This window comes from Brachyhypopomus gauderio, chromosome 21 (assembly GCF_052324685.1).
Source record: "Brachyhypopomus gauderio isolate BG-103 chromosome 21, BGAUD_0.2, whole genome shotgun sequence".
Taxonomy (NCBI): Eukaryota; Metazoa; Chordata; class Actinopteri; order Gymnotiformes; family Hypopomidae; genus Brachyhypopomus; species Brachyhypopomus gauderio.
This window is the reverse complement of record NC_135231.1, coordinates 7,389,639-7,412,288: the sequence shown is the minus strand read 5'-3', so window position 1 is coordinate 7,412,288 and position 22,650 is coordinate 7,389,639. Positions and strand designations below refer to the sequence as shown.

Genomic DNA, 22,650 nt, shown 5'->3' with positions numbered 1-22,650 from the left:
ACTGTAATCCACAGAAATAATATTCTGCTGTCTGTAACCTGCAGTACATAAGTAGAAAACGAAGGCAGTCCTGATATTTGGGGCCTTAATATAACATTAATATATTATTATAATATAATTATGTATTATGTGTATGTGTGTATATATATATATATATATATATATATATATATATATGATCTTTAGTGGGGTTAACAACATAAACAGGAGTAATGAGACACTCATGAGTCTCAATTTGATATGATTCGCAATACTGGATACATGCTACAATACTGGATACATGCAATGCAAACATGCTAGTTTTCTTTTTAAAAACAAAAATATGTTGTCCCCACAATTAAATAAAATTGTGAGCAAAAAATATATATACAATTAGAGCAAAATCTATTATAAACAAAATGTAGCTTCAACATATATTAAATATCCAAGTAAAAACATTTCTTTTTTTTTAATTAACATAAACATTGCACAATACACTGGAAATATTAAAAATATTTTTATTCCCCTTAAATATTATGAAAATTCAAGGGACACTGGTTCATAACCCACTATTGTATCTAAATGTGCTAGTGTAACAGCCATAGCTCAAGTGAACCTCTAGTGTTCAACAATGCAACTACATTAGATATCATGAAGAGTGTCCATCGTCATGATTCACACATCACATCATGAAGACAGAAGACTAATAGACATGAAGACTAATAAAAAATATTGTTCAATTAAAAATTTGTTCAGTTAGAAATGTCATTATAAAAGTCATGGAGGCTTTTATAATGCTAACAACAATTATTGCTTTTCCAGGAGGTTCAGTGAGATTTTCAGGGTCAACAGCTCAAATAATGAATACCTATGTAATAAAAATTGAACCCAAAACTATGTTCCATACTAATTAAACCACTTCAAAATCTTCCCTGCCTTGACTGCATTGTGCATATAAGGTCATGGTTGGCACAGCGGGCCTGTAGTGTGTCTCAGTGCATGACTCCCTGTTATGGAGTGTTAAGAGTTTTGTGTCTGTGCGTCATAGTCCATACACTCATCTGGCATGCAATATACGCTGTAATAAAACAGACACAGTGCTCAATTTAGCTACTCATTTTAACTCAAAATGATCTGCTCAAACATACTCAGACGATGTTGAACTATAAACAAGTCTGCAAGGACGAGTCCTGGTTCTGCTTGTTCTGGTGAGCAGTCAGTTCAGTACACTGTTGACTAAGGACCAGCAGAATAAGAAAAAAAAAAAAAGCAAAACACGGAAGCTGAAATCAATAAGATAGTGCAGATGTCGCGATTTTAATCTCCTCGGATCTAGATGTATTCTAAGGTTCTTCACTTAGGCTATTTATTCCCACGTGTTCCACTTGTGAAAGATTTTCCACCACCATTACATCATGGGAAACCATACACCGCAAAGTGCTCTGGTCACGCACTGGAATATTTGGCATAAGCAGCACACCATCCGGGTATCTTCTGCATTCTGGAACTACGTGTTATGCTCACACACTGCATACACCATACTGATTTGAGGCCTAGTCAGTATGAGAGTAGTATATAGTAGTATATAGTAGTGAAGACAACTATGAAGTATGAATATTTGATTATTTGTTTGATCATGTTGCAAGCATTTTTCTGAATATGTTAATATGGTGGTGTTGACTCTACTGTAAACATGGTTTTATCAGGGGTGATTCTGCTGAACACCCATTGAGACCAGTAACCACAACCCATTTATTTTTCCCACACTTGAGAAGGATGAAAATTTGGCTTTTGGGGTATTCTGTGCAGCCACCAGAGCACAGATAGTCAAACTGTACCAGGCACTAGTGTGTGTGCGTGTGTGTGCACAGGTTTGTGGAGAGCAGGGCAAGAGAAGCGAAGGAGAGAAAAAGTGGATCTTACCAGTTTGTGAGGCAAAGGGGGACTGCTGTATTTTCTTAAAAATAATATGATTATAAATAACCATTTACTTTCTGTGGTTATAACTTTTTGTCTGCTATCAGAGAGAAACCTCTGTTTATAACAACAAGAAAAAAAAAACATTGTTAGTGCCAGGACTCAAATTTATGTATCTGACAGCTTGAAAAGCTGCTTCACCTGATTGTTTTCACAGCCAGTAAATCTGTACATTATTCAGCCAATTACTGCTGAACAGGCCTTTTCCCATAGATTGAATCATCATAGATTGAATTCCATGGTTAGCTGGTCCCAGCCCAGACACCCACACACACTCACTCACACACGCCCTTTGTGACGTGCACACCCCAAACCACTCCCACACTCCCAGTCTCCTGCCTTCTGACACGCCTTCTCCACCTGCACCTCATTTTCCTCACATTTTAAAAATACCCACTAGGTGGTAGATGCTTTAAAGTTACCTCAACCAACTTGTATTATTAACGTAGTCTCAATGGGTCTTCACCAACATTGTTCTGATTATCCTGAAGATGCACATTTTAATATGTACCTCTACTACCTGGTTTTATACATGTAAATTAGGGCTAACAGAAAGACAGTCTGACTATTAAAAATGTTAGCTGGGTTTCTTGTAAAGTTTGGGAGCTTTTTACAAAACCAAATTTAAAATCTTATTGACACAATCTCTAATCAACTTTAACTCCAATTACTTCAGGGTTGTTTTGTACCCAAAAGGTATATCTCATCCATTATCCTACAACATCTTTGGTAGTGAAAGTCAAAAATGAATGTAACATGTGTAGCAGGTGGCTAGTAACTGGAATAAATGTACCTCCATAATGAAATGAAAGACACAAATATTCAGGGCCTGACACATCTCGGAAGTACAGGTTTCCAGCTCAGATCTGTCCCACAGGTGACAGTTCTTGAGCCTACAAGACTCCAGCCAGGATTGCAGGTGAATGTCACTGAATCGCCCGTCTGGTACTTATGCCGGAAAACAGTCAATATTGAGCCAAATTTTACAAATGGGAAGGGACAGAAACCTGAAATTGCAAGAAAAAAGTGTACATGACCTATATGATGAGGAAAGGTGTAAACAAAAGAAGTGTTGAACTGTGGCAATGCAATTAAATGTTTCAGAGTGCTAAACATTAACGACATTGTACTACATAAACTATTATCCACAAAAATGCTTAATTATATACTATTTAATTACAGCAACTAATTACACATATACTGACTTCAGAATACATTATATTCCATATACTAAAAATACAAAAGAGAAAATATATACATTCATATCCTACAATATGTCAATTCAAAATTAAATGTACAAGTTCCCTGTACAATAAAGTGTTCTTTAACCACCATGCCTGTTGCTACATGATAATGTATACTGAATTCTGTCATCGGTTTACCAGCGCCCCTAGTGGCAGGTCCTACAAATGACATGGTTTGTTTCCAGCTGGGAGAATGGGCGTGCTCACCTCTGCACCGAGGAGCTGGAGCACTCCAGGTGCCCTTCTCCGTGCAGTATATGTCTGGAGTACCATCCAGTGCACCAGTGAGACACCTGTAGGACACCACGCGACCAAATACTATGAGATCATCATCTGTAGGGCCAAACATTTCTGCTCCGGGCACCTCTGGGGGGTTGGGACACTTCACAACTGTAACACACACACAAACACACACACACGTGCACGTGTACAAACACACACAAACAAATAAATGGCTTGGTGTGTTAATAATAAACAAGTATATTTCCCAACATGATTAGAGTGAGTGTAGATGTGCAGGAGCAGGTCCATTTCAGAGAAGTTCAGATGTTAATCATCTCAGCTGCAGATTGGGTACCTGCACTGCTCTGGGTTTGAAGGCTCTTACAGTAGATAAAAGCATGAAAGTGCACAGTTAGGAGAGGAACGTCGTAAGCGTACCGTCACACACGGGTGTTCTGCCATCCCAGCCTTCAGCCCTGCAGTGTCTCACAGGTTCTCCAATCAAGTGGTACCTACAACACACACACACACACACACACACACATACAAAAGTTGAAGCTGAATCTAGTACGTACAGAAGAATCAGCATATGTCCTTTGGGATCAAGGAAGTGTTATGTCTTATCTTGTATCTAGTAAATGTACAAACTTTAACAGTGGATTGCCTTACAGTTGAACAGGTAGTGATGGATCAGTTTTATTTCCAAACAGAAGCAATGTTGCATCATCACTAGAGTTTGCTGGCATCTCATGCACTTTGTGAAGCTATGGTGAAGTGTGATATAAAGCATACGCAGGGTTACCCTTCATGACACGTCGCAGTAGCATTATCCCCAAATGACACGCCAGTGTATTCAAAACGGCCATTCTGCAACTCACCAGCAGACCCACATTTTTTCTCTGAAGTTAGAATTACACAATTAGTGATATGAAATCAGTATACATGTCAATAAAAAAACGATCATACTTCCTTCTGTTCATGAATGGCTATTTCAAGTAATTTAGGAATGGTGTGACATGATTGCATTTCACAACTTACTCTCACATCTGAACTGTAATGGAGTCCAGCGGCCATTTTCACAGGAAATGATGTCACGCCCTCCAGCCCTGATGTATCCAGGACTACACCTGAACCGAACATGGCTGCCATGCTTATACAGGTCCAACTGCCCCTCTCTAGGCAGAGCCCTTGGGTGGAATGGAAGCTGTCCACACTGCCCTGGATCTTTTAAAACATGGCAGAGATGTTCAATGTAGTTCCACAATATTCCAAGAAAAAAATGGACTCATTATTCATGACCTTCACAAGCTCTGATGTCATGTGGCACAAAGTACAAGCAAAGAACTGATCGTGTGTGATGAAAAGGCAATGAAAGGACAGAAAATTTTACAGTGAGCTAAAGTGATGGTCACTCAGCCAGACCAAAACCTCTATGACATGTTCTATATATAAACCAGATTCCAAAAAAGTTGGGACACTAAACAAATTGTGATTAAAAACTGAATGCAATTATATGGAGGTGCCAACATCTAATATTTTATTCAAAATGAAATACAAATCACAGATCAAAAGTTTAAACTGAGAGAATGTATCACTTTAAGGGAAGAATATGTTGTTTCAAAATTTCATGGTGTCAACAAATCCCAAATAAGTTGGGACAAGGCCATTTTTACCACTGTGTGGCATCCCCCCTTCTTCTTACAACACTCGACAGACGTCTGGGGACAGAGGAGAGTTTAGAAATAGGAATGCTCTCCCATTCATGTCTAATACAGGCCTCTAACTGTTTAATCGTCTTGGGCCTTCTTTGTCACACCTTCCTCTTTACAAAATGTTCTCTATAGGTGAAAGACCTGGACTGCAGGCTGGCCATTTCAGTACACGGATCCTTCTCCTACGTAGCCATGATGTTGTGATTGCTGCAGAATGTGGTCTGGCATTATCTTGTTGAAAAACGCAGGGTCTTCCCTGAAAGAGACGACGTCTAGATGGGAGCACATGTTGTTCTAGAACTTGAACATAGTTCTCTGCATCAATGGTGCCTTTCCAGACATGCAAGCTGCCCATGCCACAAGCACTCATGCAACCCCATACCATCAGTGATGCAGGCTTCTGAACGGAGCGTTGATAACAACTTGGGTTATCCTTGTCCTCTCTGGCCCGGATGACATGGCCATAAAGAACTTCAAATCGTGACTCATCTGACCACAGAACAGTCTTCCATTTTGCCACACTCCATTTTAAATGACCACTGACCCAGTGCAAACATCTGAGCTTGTGGAGCTTGCTTAGAAATGGCTTCCTGTTTGCACAGTAGAGTTTCAGCTGGCAACGGCGGATGGCATGGTGTATTGTGTTCACTGACAATGCTTTCTGGAAGTATTCCTGAGCCCATTCTGTTATTTCCTTGACAGCGGTATTCCTGTTTGAGGTGCAGTGACGTTTAAGGGCCCAGAGATCAGGAGCATCCAGTAGAGTTTTACGCACAGCGATTGTTCCAGATTCTCTGAATCTTTTGATGATGTTATGTACGGTTGATGATGATAACTTAAAAGTCTTTGCTATTTTACGCTGGGTAACACCATTCTGGTATTGCTGCACAATGGTGGTATCTTTCTGCACAACAATGGTGGAATTGGTGATCCTCTTACCATCTTGGCTTCAGAGAGACACTGACACTCTGAGAAGCTCTTTTTATACCAAATCATGTTGTCAATTGACCTAATTAGTGTTAATTGGTCTTCCAGCTCTTCGTTATATGCTCAATTTCCTTTTTTCAGCCACTTATTGCTAATTGTCCCAACTTTTTTGGGACTTGTTGACACTGTGAAATTTTGAGTCAACATATTTTTCCTTTAAAATGTTACATTTACTCAGATTAAACTTTTGATCTGTCACCTATGTTCTATTACGAATAAAATATTGACATCTGCCATATCCACATCATTGTATTCAGTTTTTATTCACAATTTGTTTAGTGTCCCAACTATTTTAGAATCCGGTTTGTACCCACACTGATCTGAAGTCACATGACTGTGGGACTCACCTGAATCTGGTTCACAGGTGGGGATGGTGGGTGTCCAGGAACCACTAGCTTCACAGGTTATGTGCTTTGCTCCTCTGAGCTGGAAGCCGCTCTTACAGCTGACCGTGACAGTGGTGTCAACCGTGAGAAGATGAGAGCTCACAACACCATTGAGTATATTTAGGGGTGGACATGTAATGCCTATAAAGAATTAAAATGATTGAGCCAGGTGCCATGTTTGGGAAGGGGCAGACAACACTTGCACATTGAAAGAAAAGAGTTTTTACATGATGCATATGATGGGTGTTTAAAGAAAAAACATACTAATTTAAAATTATTAATGAAAGACTATGAACTGTAGCAATGCAGTTAAATATGTGTCGGAGTTATAAACATTAACTAGTTATAAACTATTTTTTAAACGCACATATACAACCACACACAAACAAATACATTTTCGCATTAGTGAATACACTTAAATGCAACAGCAGGCCACAGTTATAGCGTACCTAGTGACATGACTATTGCTCTGGAAAAGCACTGAGAGTTGAGAACATGATTAATCTTAGAGTAGAAAACATTTGGTGCCTTAAAAACATGATTAGAGTAACTCTAGATACATAGGTGCAGACCCACATTTTTTATCTGAAGTTAAGATATATTATTAGTGATATGAAATCAGTATACATGTCAATAAAAAGTTAAATTCAGCACATACAGTGAACAGAGCTTGATAAACTATCATACTTCCTTCTGTTCATGAATGGCTATTTCAAGTAATTTAGGAAAGGAGTGATATAACTGCATTTCACAACTTACTCTCACATCTCAACTGTAATGGAGTCCAGCGGCCGTTCTCACAGGAAATGATGTCATGCCCTCCAGCCCTGATGTATCCATGACTACACATGAACTGAACATGGCTGCCATGCTTATACGGGCCCAACTGCCTCTCTGTGGGTACGGTGTTCAGGTGGTATGGAAGCTGTCCACACTGCCCTGGAATTTTTTTAACATGGCAGAGATGTTCAATGTAGTTCCACAATATTCCAAGACAAAAAATGGACTCATTATTCAGGCATGTAAATGCTCAATTTGTCCTGTGACAGCCATTTAGCACAAAACAATTAGGTATCAATAAATTAGGAATAGATTATATTCAAGCATGGTTTGCCATTGGCCATCTGGTCCACCCGCATCCTATTGTGAGCCAATCAGGACAAATCTTTCTTGACAAATGATGCTAACGTGGTCCCTAGGACTGTGTACCATTTTCTCTCTGTCCTGTGTCCTGCTGTTGGCCACAGTATGATGCATACATATGACCTTCACAAGCACTAATGTGGCACAAAGTACAAGCAAAGAACTGATCGTGTGTGATGAAAAGGCAATGAAAGGACAGAAAATGTTACAGAGAGCTAAAGTGATGGTCAATGTGCCAGACCAAAACCTCTATGACATGTTCTATATACTCAGGCTGATCTGAAGTCACATGACTGTGGGACTCACCTGAATATGGTTCACAGGTGGGGATGGTGGGTGTCCAGGAACCACTAGCGTCACAGGTTATGTGCTCTGCTCCTCTGAGCTGGAAGCCGCTCTTACAGCTGATCGTGACGGCGGTGTTAACCGCGAGAAGATGAGAGCTCACAACACCATTGAGTATATTCAGTGGTGGACATTTAATCTCTATAAAGAATTAAAATGTTTGAGCCAGGTGCCATGTTTGGGAAGGGGCAGACAACACTTGCACATTGAAAGAAAATAATTTTTACATGACCCTTATGATGAGTGTTTAACCACCATGCCTATTGCTACATGATAATGAATACTGACTCCTGACATGATTTTACCAGCGCCCCCTAGTGGCAGGTCCTACAAATGACATGGTTTGTTTCCAGCTGGGAGAATGGGCGTGCTCACCTCTGCACTGAGGAGCTGGAGCACTCCAGGTGCCCTTCTCCGTGCAGTATATGTCTGGAGTACCATCCAGTGTACCAGTGAGACACCTGTAGGACACCACGCGACCAAATACTATGAGTTCATCATCTGTAGGGCCAAACATTTCTGCTCCGGGCACCTCTGGGGGGTTGGGACACTTCACAACTGTAACACACACACAAACACACACACACGTGCACGTATACAAACACACACAAACAAATAAATGGCTTGGTGTGTAAATAATAAACAAGTATATTTCCCAACATGATTAGAGTGAGTGTAGATGTGCAGGAGCAGGTCCACTTCAGAGAAGTTCAGATGTTAATCATCTCAGCTGCAGATTGGGTACCTGCACTGCTCTGGGTTTGAAGGGTCTTACAGTAGATAAAAGCATGAAAGTGCACAGTTAGGAGAGGAACGTCGTAAGCGTACCGTCACACACGGGTGTTCTGCCATCCCAGCCTTCAGCCCTGCAGTGTCTCACAGGTTCTCCAATCAAGTGGTACCTACAACACACACACACACACACACACACATACACAACAAGGTTTAAAGTTGAACCTGAATCTACAAAGTACATACATAAGATACAGCAAATATCTAGTAAATGTACTAGGAACCTACAGTATTAGATTGCCTAACAGCTGAGGGATAACTCGGTGTTATTTGCAAATAGAAGCAGTGTTGCGTCACCTTTACGTAGCCCAGAAGAAACAATGAAAAGGGGGAGATGTTTAAAACCCTGAATTTAATACTTCCTTAAATGTTGGTAAGGTTAGAAGGTTTTGGCTATTTAAAAACTGTAATAAAGGTCTAATTCGTGCCATGACACCCCACCCCCCACTAGTTCCATATATTAGCTTCCTTGCACACAAAGTGCAGAAGCTTGATCCTGGTTTTTGGCACTAGCTTCCAAGGAGCTTTTCTTCGCTACACACCTCCTTTATCCAAACCCAGCACCATTTGTTTTATATGCCTTTTATAGACACAGTTGGCATCATACACTGGCTTCACCAACTTGCTGCCCATGATTTGCGTTGTAAGTGTGTTGCCTACGGTGTGACCTGTGCTAATTAGAAAAGATCTGACCTGGAGTTTGCATTGCCAGTATGGGGAAACGCATTCAAAGACCCTATCTCTGGGTGGCTTATTAGCTAGTTGGTCTATTTTTGGTGTGGTTGAGAGTGAAAGCTCTGCCTCTTAGATCCAGTGATCTGTCTGATCATTGAGTGAACCAGATATTGTTTTGTTTGTTTGTTTGTTTGTTTGTTTTGGGGTTTGTAGCCACGTCGGTATGCCGGAGATGCGGTGCTGCTGGTATGTCATGCACTGTGTGAAGATGTGGTGAGATCTCTCTGATATCAGGGATGTGCAGGTTACCCTTTATGACACTTTGCAGTAGCAGTATCCCCAAATGACACGCCAGTGTATTCAAAACGGCCATTCTGCAACTCACCAGCAGACCCACATTTTTTCTCTGAAGTTAAAGATACATTATTAGTGATATGAAATCAGTATACATGTCAATAAAAAACCTAAATTCAGCACATGCAGTGAACAGAGTTTGATAAACTATCATACTTCCTTCTGTTCATAAATGGCTATTTCAAGTAATTTAGGAAAGGAGTGATATAACTGCATTTCACAACTTACTCTCACATCTCAACTGTAATGGAGTCCAGCGGCCGTTCTCACAGGAAATGATGTCATGCCCTCCAGCCCTGATGTATCCATGACTACACCTGAACTGAACATGGCTGCCATGCTTATACGGGCCCAACTGCCTCTCTGTGGGTACGGTGTTCAGGTGGAATGGAAGTTGTCCACACTGCCCTGAAATGTTTTCAGTACCACAGAGATGTTCCCATCATAATGTTGCTTTCCAATTTAAACACTGGATTAATTTAGCAATGTAAATGCTCTATTGACAGAAAATGTAAAAGTAAAGCCTGCAGAATCTCTACGTACATGTCCTATATACCCAGGCGGTTCTGAAGTCACATGACTGTGGGACTCACCTGAATATGGTTCACAGGTGGGGACGGTGGGTGTCCAGGAACCACTAGCGTCACAGGTTATGTGGTCTGCTCCTCTGAGCTCGAAGCCGCTCTTACAGCTGACCTTGACGGTGGTGTCAACAGCTACAACACGAGAGCTCACAACACCATTGAGTATATTCAGGCGTGGACATTTAATTCCTATAAAGAATTAAAAAGCAAAATAATGATGTTTTAACTATGGCCCGTTCAAGAGTTTTGCTTTATTTACTGAATATTTGGGTATTTACATACACAGCACTTAGCAAATGTAATCTAGAGCAACATGCATGTCCTTTAGTATGATAATGTGTTCATTGGGGAATCAAACCCAGCACCTTGTGGTGCACTACCAGATGAGTGAGTCGAAACAGCTCACAAACCAATTCAAGTAACATGAACAATAGGATCTGATTCTCCTTGGCTCCTTTTACCTCGGGCCTCATTACGTACTTGAGCATTTTGGAGGGGGTTTGTTCCATTTACCCCCTCGATCACAATGAACAACGCTGTCTCCCTCCAGGAGGAAACCTCGGGGACAGGCGATGAGCAAGTGCTCGCCCGGTTTATACACAGCCGCCGTCCTGTTTAGCACAATGTTCTTTGCTGTGGGCTTCTTACATCCTTTCGGAGCAGAGGAGCGAGAGAGCTGAGAGGGTAAGTGAGATTCTGCAGAGAGAGAGAGAGGGAGAGGTGGAGTGATGGATCACAAAGAGAAAAGGTGGAAAAACAAACAGGTTATAAACATGAAGTTTATGGTGCTTGTAATTATACAGTGTGGGTTCCATGCTTATCGGGTAGCTTGACCAGATGGGGAAGTCTTATATCTTATGGAGGTGGCCCTGACACTTTTTCAGGGTGATTGCTTGTGTGAAAACATAATGTCCTACACAGATGAAGAAAGCTGTTATGCTGCACATTACTGAAGGCCACTTCATGAAACCATGATTTTTTTTTTTTTACAGTTATGCTGAACTGTAGTGTGGTTTGTGTGTTGTAGGATATTCCTAAGCAAGGCCATCAGAGGGCGCCATTAAACTGCGCTTGTGTTTTAGAACCATGGTGGCTTTGCACCACGAGGATGTGTGAAAGGTCATACAACTGCTTGACACCATGTGATTCCTCACAACCCACTGTATCTCCCTAGTGGAACATCACTAAACATAGGAGACACTCCCAAGTTGCCCAGACTGTATTGGACTGTCCCACATTGATTGCTTTCATTGAATGTCTAATTGTTAAAATCCATCATATGTGCCATTTCATCTCTCTGTGTCCTTTGTATGCAGTCTCAAATGACAATAAAGCTGATCTGACCTGATTGACAACTTGCAAAATCACTGACTGTACTGGAATCAATATACTTATAGTATACTCAGTATACTTAACATTATACTCTAGACTCTCAAGTTGACACAGGAAGGCCTTGACAATTCAACAAAATAACTGCTTATATTGCCCAGCCTACATTTACGGCATTTGGCAGACGCCCTTATCCAGAGCGACTTACATTTTTTTTAATCTCATTTTATACAAGTGAGCAATTGAAGGGCCTTGCTCAGGGGCACCTCAGTCATGGCCTCAGGTCTGGGGATTGAACCCAGGACCATCTGATCACAAGACCAGTTCCCTAACCACTAGGCCATGACTGCCCAGCCTAGACTGTGTAGGTGACAGATTTTTATTATTATTTTGTGAAGTAAAAGGTAATAAACATTCCAAGACTATCTGCATATGAGGCATCCTACCTACGCACGTAGGGATCGTATCACTCCACCCATTATCAAGACATTGCCTAAAAGGAGCTCCTTGTAGAACATAACTGAAAAAAAAACAAAATTGAATTATAAATATCTTAACTAAACCATGTTTTTTTCATAAAACACCCAGAGTATTTTTTTTTATGTGTGTTGTATAAAAAGGGTCACAGACTTAATTATGGATATTAAATCTTATCCGTAAAGGGTCCATATGACAACAAATCTACGTTCCACACATATACTGTTCGCAGATCATCAGATACACACAAAGGTGTGCATTGATGTTCCCGTGGAAGTGCGTGCAGAATCTCACACTATCTGCTTGCTTTCCATTTCTTTGGCCAATCAGATTAAATGTATTTGCTTTACCCTTCATTGCACTCTGCAAAAGCTTTGTCCCCGAATAAATTGCCCTCCTGATTGAATCTCCCGTTCACTATATCCCCCGCCGAGCCGCACTTTTTTTCTGTGAGACGACCCGAGGTGGAAGAAGACAAGTCACAATTCTCACAGCATTAGGTAAATTTATTTTACTTTTACTTTTCAGTATGACTGTGTCAAACATTTAATTACAAAAGCGGCGATGAGCTTATGTGATTTTATATCACTTTGATTTTTCACACGTAGGCTACAGGGCTTAGTAATGGCAAAAAAAAAACTCGTACAAAAGTATATAAAGAATGAAATAAGATGATTTAACGTGGGACGCAAAACTTCCAATAGCTGTAGGTTTGTTCTGCGTATAAATCGTACGCATTCTTACTTTTGCATTGCATGTTCAGAAGTGTCCAACGTCCGTTCACACAAACAGAGTCTCGCCTGCCTTGGGACTGAGCATAGCCTTCATCACATTTGTACGTTACTTTATCTCCGTTATTGAACTCCCGTATGTGAAGATACTTTTCATCCAAACGCTTATTTTTATAGACGTTTGGAAGTCCACATTTATTTGAACCTTCAGACACTGAAACAGTCAAACGGACAGAGAAATCTTGATCCCTGCAGTAGACGCGATTTAAATGGTTTGCATTTAATATCTGAAGCTGTCAAACAAAAAAAAATCTACTCACCTATTAATGTTGCTGACACAAATAATAGTGTTGTCCATAAAATGTCCATCGTATCTGCAAGAAGCGACGCAGATAACTTGTGTTAAAACTTGGGTTCCCTTCACGGTTCTGACGGTGGCGTAGCACTGTGACGGGCTCGGTGTCGGACCTCCCCTACCTCAGTCCTTACTCAGCTGCAACGAATAAACTTCATGTATTATGTATCACGGAAAACCAATCCTACACACGGGGTGTAAACGTCTTAAAATACGCAACGCTACTAGATCAACAACATAAAAGTTAATGTAACCCAAATAGATGCCATAGTTTCTGTTACTGTACTTCACTGTCCAGACGTGTTGTAGTTTTGCCAGAACCATTCAGACTTTGTAGGCTTGTTTGTGAGCGTGGTTAATAGAAACCCTGCCGTGTGTATAACCGGAGGACATCACGCACGTTTTTTGCTTAGAATAAAGAGGTGTTGATTATATACGCTCCTTTATGCCTATTCAAACAGGCGCCCTTACATTTCCTTTATTTATTAATTCATTCAATCATATGTGAAATAGTTAGTCTATTATCTGAATACTTCGCGGTACAAAATTATTAAGATATTTGGTATTATGCCAATCATTTGTGTGTGTGTGTGTGTGTGTGTGTGTGTGTGTGTGTGTGTGTGTCTGCGACCAGGAGGAGGTGGGTGGAGTAATTTTTCTGTCTCTCATTACAGATCCTAAAGGATAGTTTTGCTTCTTCTTATGATATACAGTACTTGACGAGGGGGAGACGAGGGGCCTTCATTAATGTGCGGGGCTCTAGCGTGCGTATATGAGCGTACGGGGCGCGCCGGCTCTGCTTACACAGTAATCCAGCTTTTAGAGAGCAGATGACGGAATAGACTACACTCACATCCTTGGACAACGGAGCCGAATAACCAATCGGAATTGCAGTAGATGGCCAAGTGCGCGTCTACGTTGGAATATCATATGTTCTAAAGATAAACTAATACAATATGAGCCATAAGGCTTTTTTATTACTTTGTTACATTATTTTAAATAAATGTATTACCTATCATAAATATGTTGTTTAATTCTGGGCTCTGTCCCATCTTGTTTTAAAAACAGTAGTTCAGCCACTAAGACTGTTAAAAGTCCAAAATGATTTATTACTTGCCTTTCATTCAGGAAACTGCAGTTCACATTCTCTTTTATCTCAGTGCTGCCTTCAACGCTGCATCATAATATTTTTATTGAATGACTTCAGCACATGTTTGAGCTACAGGGGACTCTCTTAGCCTGGTCATATTTGAATGGGGAAACTTTTATATATAACATTGGCAACTGTTTTTCATCTGTTGCCACAATCAGATATAGAGTCCCCCAAGGCTCAGTATTAGTGCCAGTGCGTTTTTATTATTTCTGAAATATAAAAACTCAAAACCCCAATGATGTGCTTAGTTGAATGTTTTAAATGTCTAGATGATATCAAAATGTGGATGACTAACAGTTATTACAAGTTATGAAAGAAAAAAAATTGGCTTACCCAATGACATCAACTGTATTTTAAATCAACTTCATACAGTCTCACAGTTTGTAAAGCCCCATGTTAAAACCTTGGTGTTACTTTTGATTCTGGCTTCAGGTTCAATAAGCAAACTAACCTTACAGTTAAGAATAGCTTTTATCAATTTAAATAATGGCTAAAAGCAAACCATTTCTGTCATAGGAAGGCACTGATTTTATAACACAATCTTCAAGTATAATAACCATGAAATTTTGTTAAGGAACTCAAGGATACCAAGCACCAAATCACATTTCATATTAATGCCACTTGTCCATATATCCCTTCTTTCATTTCAGTCATCTCTCCATCCTCATAGGAACCAACTGATTTTATAAGTATTTTTTATAAGTTATAGCTGTCAAATTTTGTGAGGAGACTCAACAGTTGACTCCAAGCACAAAATGGCATTTCATACTGATTGCATTAATCTATAAACCCTTTCTATCCTTTCATTCATCCCCCAATCCTCCCATAAGAACCTTTGAGTCATATACAAACGCCAAATGCCACACTGCACTTCATATTGATTCAACAGCTTGTAATGCCAACCCACTATCCATGGCTACACAACACAAAAGGGAGGTATCATAAACGCTAATAGACACACCAAAACAGGCTAGTTTGATGCCCGTATAATTATCACAACTCATCACCTAATTCAGACATGCATGACAAGACATTCATATAAAGTTCAGGGAAACTATATACATCTATACATTTGGACAAAGTTCAAAACACAAACATCACTTATTAGCAGCAAGTTCATGTGCAACATCAGAGACATGGTGTCCTCAATACCATAAGCAACTCACCACCAATGTCCTCAAACTCTCACCCTCTAACCCCAAACTACCTTTAAAATCCTTGAAAAGGAGTTTCCACCACAAAGGATAATCACACTCAAAGGTCTAAGGGTAAAACAGCTGAAACACTATGTAAATGCAGGTTATATTGCTGTATGCCCGTGTATGTCTGAGACAAGCTCTCTTTTCTCTCTTTTTTCCCACATTTGCTACAAAAATTGTTCATTTGCCAGATAGGTCAATCAGTTCCATGTGGTGGTAGAGAGGGACAGGTCCTGAGCCCATTCAAACGCACCCTTCTCAGGTATGTAGGTCACAAATGACAGGGAGGAGTCCAACAACCACAACAAACACTGGCCCATGTACATCCATCACAATCTGATTCTGAGAACAAAACTGCATTTCATACTGACTGCACTCATCTATTTTATACCATCTGTACTCATCTATCATGATCAATCTATCATTCATCACTCAATCCTCTTATAGGAACCCATTAAGTTTCAGCTATAAAAGCATGAAAAAAGCATGAAGATAGTGCCCTGCACTGTATATCCTGTAGGTCTATAGTTCAATAGCCTACACTACTTGCTGGATATCAAGTGGTTCCTTTGAGTGGTTGCTAAGATTTGTACCCACACCAAGAGGAATGTCAACTGAAAGAATAGTGATGATAATAGTGTCTTTTCTCTCAGAAGGTGTTGACCAACACTTTATTGAACATAAAATAAGAGTGGGTCCTTGCATACTGTTCTGGGACCAGTTTTCTACATCGATTAAATTAAGGAATAAGCATTCCACAAAGTTTGAAACATCTTTAACATAAAATGTCAGCTCATGCCAATTTCAATACTCTTCCACCTGAAAAAAGGAACAGATGTATAGAAAAAAGTCATTAGACTCCCTCAAGAGTCCCTTTTTGGGTGTAAAATTTGTATGAAAAATAACTGTATAGCATGGCCTGCCATCACTTATTTTGACTGGTACAATAAAAACTGAATCAACAGGTAGGCTAGGGTAGTCAGTATTGTCATACAGATAGCTAATGTAAACTAACATTGTGATTAAAATGATCAAAAGTCTTTAACCCACTATTAGGCTGTTTATTATTAACACTTCACCCATCAATATCTTAATAAACGACCTAATCCCTATCTGGAATTGGACACAATTTTTTAAACAAAAAAATTCTCAAATAGAGAAAGAATTAGCTAACTTTAACTTAATTAGCAAAATTTATCTAACCTGACACTAAATGACCTGACACTAAATGTAAACAGTCAGCTTTTTATCCCCTGTCACGGAACAGTTCCGGACCCCTCCTTTTGGGCTTGTGTTTATGTCGTCTGCGTCTGGTTATGTCCATATTTGTATTTCCGTGGGTGTGGGTCGTTCGTGAGTGTGTTCATCGGTCTCACCTGTGCCTCGTCTCGTGATCACTGGGGATTGTGTAGTTTGTCTATTTAATGTGCGTTCGCACAATGTCCCGTGCTCGTCTTTGTCTGAAGCTCGTGCACGTTGTGTGTAATGTTAGGAGTGCTGTGCGCTATTCGTGCTGGACTCCACCGTTTGTTTGAATAAACGTTATGTGTCAGTGCTACATGCCTCGTCCTGCCTGCCTCCTCCACAGTAACATCCTCTTGAAATACTACAAAAACTGCTCTGAATAGTATGTAGATGATTACTAGCTACTTGATCCAGATCTGACAAATCACCTCAGTAATAATGAAACCCTTACTGTATCATTAACTACCCTTAAATTAAGTTGACCCATGGCTTGTCTTAACTTGTAATACCAGGAACGTTGTACCATTATGACAGTAGTCCTCAGTATGCAGTCCAAAGAGTACATGAAAGGAAAGTTAAGGTGGTATGTAACAGAATTTCACAATGGCTATGTGACATTTATGACTATATACTTTAGAAGAATTGATCTTTGTGTCTCTTAGAAAAATCTTTATGCACAACAGTACAGGCAACCCAGCATGAACTTTAGACTCGTCCACTGGGGGCATGTTTGGTTTCTTCAGGATAATAATAATATTTTATTTATTTAGCACTTTTCTATGGGAGACCTACAAGGTGCTTCACATCATTACATAAAATAAAAGTAAATATAATAAAACAAACTATTAACATAATTTCACGTTGAGGACCCCGGCCCCTCCCTTTTGGGGGCGTGTGTATACGTTGTCCACGTGAATCGTCTGCGTCTGTGGATCTACGTGGTCCGTGGATCCGATCGCTCCGGCGAGAGCGCAATGGACTACTCCCGGGGTGGCAGCCCGGAGCAGTCCATGGAGTGGAGCCGGAGGAAAGAGGAGGAGATGGACACTGACAGGGAACTCCCATGCGGCCCGCTCGGGGCGTCTGCCAGCCACGCTGCCCCTGACGCATCCGTCGGCCGCACGGCACCAGGCGTGTACGCCAGCCGCGCTGCACCAGGCAGGTCCGCCAGCCACGCTGCTCTCAGTGGAGGCTTCGCAGCAAAGGCTGGAGGAGGACCGTCCACCGCAGCGCCTGCAGCTCCCGATCTCTCTCCCCTCATCGCTCTCCTCCTGGCACGTAGCTTGGCGCCTGTTTCATGTTTGTCTGTCCCAGTGTTTGTGAGTCTTCCCGTATGTGTGCCAAACCCCTTTTTCCCTTTTGTTCCTCTATGTGTGAATGTACCTGTGTGTGTATTCGTGTCGGTTCCGTTGTGTTTGTCTAACGTCTTTTCCCCCGTCTTCCCAGGGAGGGTGTTCTAGGCGGTTCGTGGCGGATGCTCTACCGAGGGCGGTCACCTCCCAAACGCAGGACTGAGCGCGTCGGATCCGCCCATCGTCGTGGGTTCGGGGAACTCGGTTCTGTTGGCACCCCGGGACGGGTAGTGCCCTTGGAGGGGGCGTCTGTCACGTTGAGGACCCCGGCCCCTCCCTTTTGGGCGTGTGTTTACGTTGTCCACGTGCATCGTCTGCGTCTGTGGATCTCCGTGGTTGTGGTTATGTCTTGTGATAATCTGTCTCACCTGTGACTCGTCTCGTAATCACGTGGGGCTAATGTGGTTTGTCTATTTAATGTGCGCTCACGCAGTGTCCTGTGCTCGTCATTGTCTAAAGTTTACACGTCTCTGTATCTGTTCAGTGTTCTACGTGCGCTATATGCGCTACTTTCGTGTTTCAAAGTAAAGTGACGTTTGCTTCAAAGAGGATTGTGTCTCGTCCTTGACACCGCACCCATCGTCACACATAACACAATAAAATCATCCACATTCACACTGAAAACTCACAAATAAACACATTACCTTTCATCAGTATATTAAAAAGCTAAGAAATAAAAATGGCATGTCTTGAAAAAAATGATTGACTCAACAAGTCTAATATTGACAGAAGACTGTTCTATAATTTAAGTGCATACACAGCAAAAGCACAATCTATCTTTTGCTTCAGTCTCATCTAGAGAGGCTAGCACATGGCATTCCACCTATAGTTTCCGTTAGAAGATGAGCAAAGTCTTGCCAAAGTTCCTTGACTAAGGCAAGTATATAAGGCATTGCAATAGACCAAATGTAATGGAACAAATGCATGAATAATCGTCGAAAAGGCAAAATCCATTTGAGATTTGCAATGTTTCTCAGTTGGAGAAAACAGGTTTGAATTAGCTTCAGAGAAAGAGAATATGTATTGAGAATTGTAAATATGAATCAAAGAAAACACCCAATTGTTATGGAAAAGAATTTACCTTTGAAGCCAGTGCACCAAAAGCCACATGCAGATTCCTAGTAATATCATCTAGACCAACATTGAGCACCTCTGTATTATCCTCATTTAACTTAAGAAATTTGTAGTTATCCAGTCCTTTATGGCATCAATAAACATTAAATGAAACCTACCAAAATTATTTTGATGAAAAGAAAAGTACAGGTGTGTATCATTTGCTTAAAAATGAAAGGAACTATTAATACGCTTACTAAAACTCCAAAAGGAAACGTGTAAATTGAAAATAAAATAGTGCCAAGAATAGAACCTTGTGGTACCCCATATGTAAGATCAACCACAGAAGATACTGTTTTCAAAGGATACTGAAAACCTTTATTTGCTAAATATGATATGATAAACCAATCAAGTGCAGTCCCAGATATGCCCACCCATTCCTTCGATCTACGGTATCAAATACAGCACTAAGTTCAAGAAGCATTAATACAGACACCTCCCCAGAGTTGGAGTGCATTAAAAGATCATTCAGTATTTTCACCTGTGCTGTTTCTGTACTATGCTGTTTTTATAAGTCCAGACTGGAACTTTTCAAAAATACTGTTAGTCTCCAATACATGCACAAGTTGATCCGAAACCATTTTCTCCAGTTTATAGATGGGTGTAAAGCTTATGAGGGGAATTCACAATTGCTAACAGATAAAGCCTCACTGGATCTAAAAATGTATTCTTTAGAAATGTAGCAGAAAGAACATCATAAGGACTGGTGGAGGGGTGCAAGTGCTGCACAATATCAGTAAACTTGTCCAAAGTATTTGGAGTAAACTGATCCAGTCAGATGGACTCAGTGCTCATCCCCAACACTGAGTTAGATGTCCTGTCTAAATGAGGATCTGGTCAATGTAGCGCACCTGGCAACCCCTGCTGTACAAGCACAGAATTGTATGGCTGATGATTACGTACTCATTATTCTGATTGGCACACCATGAGCAACAAATGGAGCAAATAGCAGATCAGAGAGTAATCTAGTAGGTGATGGACCTCGGCTCGTAATAAGCTTCTTCTTTTCTTGGGTAAAGCACTTTGCCATTGTGTATGAAAGGTGCTGTGTAAATAAACATAAACTTGCCTTGTCTAGTAGACACTGTTAGACACTTCAGGACAGATACTAAAATAAGATGTCATCCCAAATCTTAAAAATCTTAAATGTTGAATGCAATGTGAGTGGTGTCAGTTAGTGAGCTTTATGTGATAGAGATAAAGGAGGACATCATATTTCTGTTCCGTGATTATCCAAGTGACCTGTTTTTGTAGTTTTGGGATGAGTAGTTATGTTGGCATATTTCTATTGTGATATTATCAAAGCCATGATGAAATTGTATTGGCAAAATCCATGTGACTCACCCTTTTTCTAAGCTACACCACAAACATTGCAGTGATGCAAAAGGCAGCATAAAGGATTATAATACCATGGTGCTGTTGAGGCAGGCATAGGGACATAGCTTTAGTGTGTAGGTTAAAGATGTGATACACTTGAGACAATTGCAAGGGCCTGTGATCGAAAGGGTTCCTAAAATGTAATTAGAAAACTCCTGGTATCTCTAGTACAAGTTAGACTAAGTTACCATGAAAGGAGAATTGACTGAATTGTTTATGAAGCTGACAAGACTGCTTATGTTTTAAGATGCTTAAATAAGTGGTTAGTAGTTATGGGAGAGTAACTAAAGATTTAGAGCTTTTCTGAAGCATTTGTGAACAGCTGAATTGGTGAAAGTATTTTGGAAAACTCCAAATATTACAGAATGATAGATAGACTCATTAAACTGTTAGGTCATATTGTTTATGCCAATAGGAAAGAGGCTATTTTGCTCTAATGCTAATGGTCTAATGGTCAAACTAATGGTCTCATTCCAGAATGCTTCATCAAGAATTTAACTTGCAACCTGGTTTAACATATAATTTGAAATACAAAAAGTCAAAATTATTTAAGTAGTGCTTTTTTACGACACATGTTGTCACAAACACATGAGTGCAAATTAGGAAGAAACCTTGGGAGGACCAAGACTCAAAAGGGAACCCATCCTCCATTGGGCGACCCAGCTAATAGAGTATAGTTCTATTTCTAGGCTGAGCAATCACAGTCCCTCCAATGTGGATATTGGGTCTCAGGTAGGACTCGGCATTGTTGCATCTTCTGGCGGCATTGGCACATCCATTCAAGGCTTTGACACATCCACTGGCGAGGAAGACCATGTACAGACTTTATACAGGCTTATAGGCATAAAAGACACAAATACAAATACTGAAGATTGATTTGTTAGCCATAAAACAATTATTAATATTGGATAAATTAATATATGGTTGTATTTTTAAGACAGAACAATATAAGTATCATTTACAGACCAGATAGTGTAATTTGTTCTATATGTGATGAAGAGCATTTGAACCATACTAACTTCATATTTTGAATTACATAATTCTTGGACTTTATAGTAGGATACTGTTACTTCAGTACTTTATAGTAGGATACTGTGACTTCAATACTTTATAGTAGGATACTGTGACTTCAATACTTTGAATTCTTTGACGTGGAGAATAAGACTCACAATAAATGCACTAGACATTTTCTCAGCTAAATGGACTACGGTCATCAAAGATGGAACCTAAAGTTTTTACAAAAACTAAGTTGAACGTCTTTACAATATTGTTTATAGATACATATTATTTATAGATACATATTCCCTGGCAAACTAGCATTAAATAAAAAAAAAAAAAAACTAAAATCACATTTAAAACCTATATAAATATATATTTTTGAGTTTTGACCTTTTTATATTAATGCGGCCGACCATGATTATTGCCAAGACCATTCTGGATCTAAAGCAAGTTTGTCATAATGATGCTGTTTCTGGGAAAGATCATCAGGCTCCACCCATCCTTCACAACAGTCTGGTCTGAGTTATATATGCCCACATGCTGGTGTGGTCCTTAAGGAAATGAAACCATAAATAATAAATTTGAGGTGTTTACCCTGTTTGCCTGTTGTATTCATTGTACTCTGGGTAAAATCCTATTGTTCAGGTCTGCGCCCACACAGGAAAACACACAGCAGCCATGTGACAAATATCTGTGTGGTTGAACTGGCACCATGAATTAAGAATGAGTGAGTGGATTCATGTCCACCTTCAGAAAACATCCTCCAAGGTTTCAAGGCTCTTGGGTCCACAGGAACTAGTTGCTTCTTGAGCTTCATAAAGGAATTGCAGGCACACATTTTCCTGACCTTTTCCCCCAGCATGAAACATGGGGGTTCCACCCACGTTACCTCCATGTTAGCCTGGGCACCTCTCGATCCA

At 40.3% G+C, this 22,650-nt stretch overlaps 1 protein-coding gene across 5 annotated transcripts; it reads right to left on the bottom strand.

Annotated features, from left to right (window-relative positions):
- Positions 1-481: 481 nt before the first annotated feature.
- LOC143484835 (complement receptor type 2) lies at positions 482-13,575 on the bottom strand. Of its 5 annotated transcripts, none has more exons than XM_076983794.1 (18): positions 13,258-13,569; positions 12,951-13,151; positions 12,557-12,653; positions 12,176-12,249; positions 10,881-11,096; positions 10,410-10,589; positions 10,045-10,224; positions 9,772-9,868; positions 8,824-8,897; positions 8,371-8,553; positions 7,957-8,136; positions 7,267-7,452; positions 6,469-6,648; positions 4,461-4,646; positions 4,225-4,321; positions 3,861-3,934; positions 3,408-3,590; positions 482-2,963 (listed from the first exon to the last, which is right to left on the bottom strand). In XM_076983794.1, exons 1-18 carry the CDS (start codon positions 13,304-13,306, stop codon positions 2,779-2,781), a joined length of 2,622 nt encoding a protein of 873 aa, XP_076839909.1. In that variant the 5' UTR covers positions 13,307-13,569; the 3' UTR covers positions 482-2,778. The 5 variants fall into 5 exon arrangements, with proteins under 5 accessions (XP_076839909.1, XP_076839910.1, XP_076839912.1 ...); XM_076983795.1 differs by having other exon boundaries at positions 7,267-7,446; positions 13,258-13,567; XM_076983797.1 differs by lacking the exons at positions 12,557-12,653; positions 13,258-13,569 and having other exon boundaries at positions 12,951-12,973.
- Between the last annotated feature and the right edge of the window lie 9,075 nt (positions 13,576-22,650).

Excerpts from the sequence above, each read along its gene's own strand:
- LOC143484835 (XM_076983794.1), bottom strand. The coding sequence starts at position 13,306 with ATGGACATTTTATGGACAACACTATTATTTGTGTCAGCAACATTAATA. Across the intron at positions 8,898-9,771 it reads ACTGCAAAGTGTCATAAAGG|GTACCACTTGATTGGAGAAC; the intron begins GTAACCTGCACA and ends TGTGTGTTGTAG. Across the intron at positions 2,964-3,407 it reads TCCAGCTCCTCGGTGCAGAG|GTTTCTGTCCCTTCCCATTT; the intron begins GTGAGCACGCCC and ends TTGCAATTTCAG.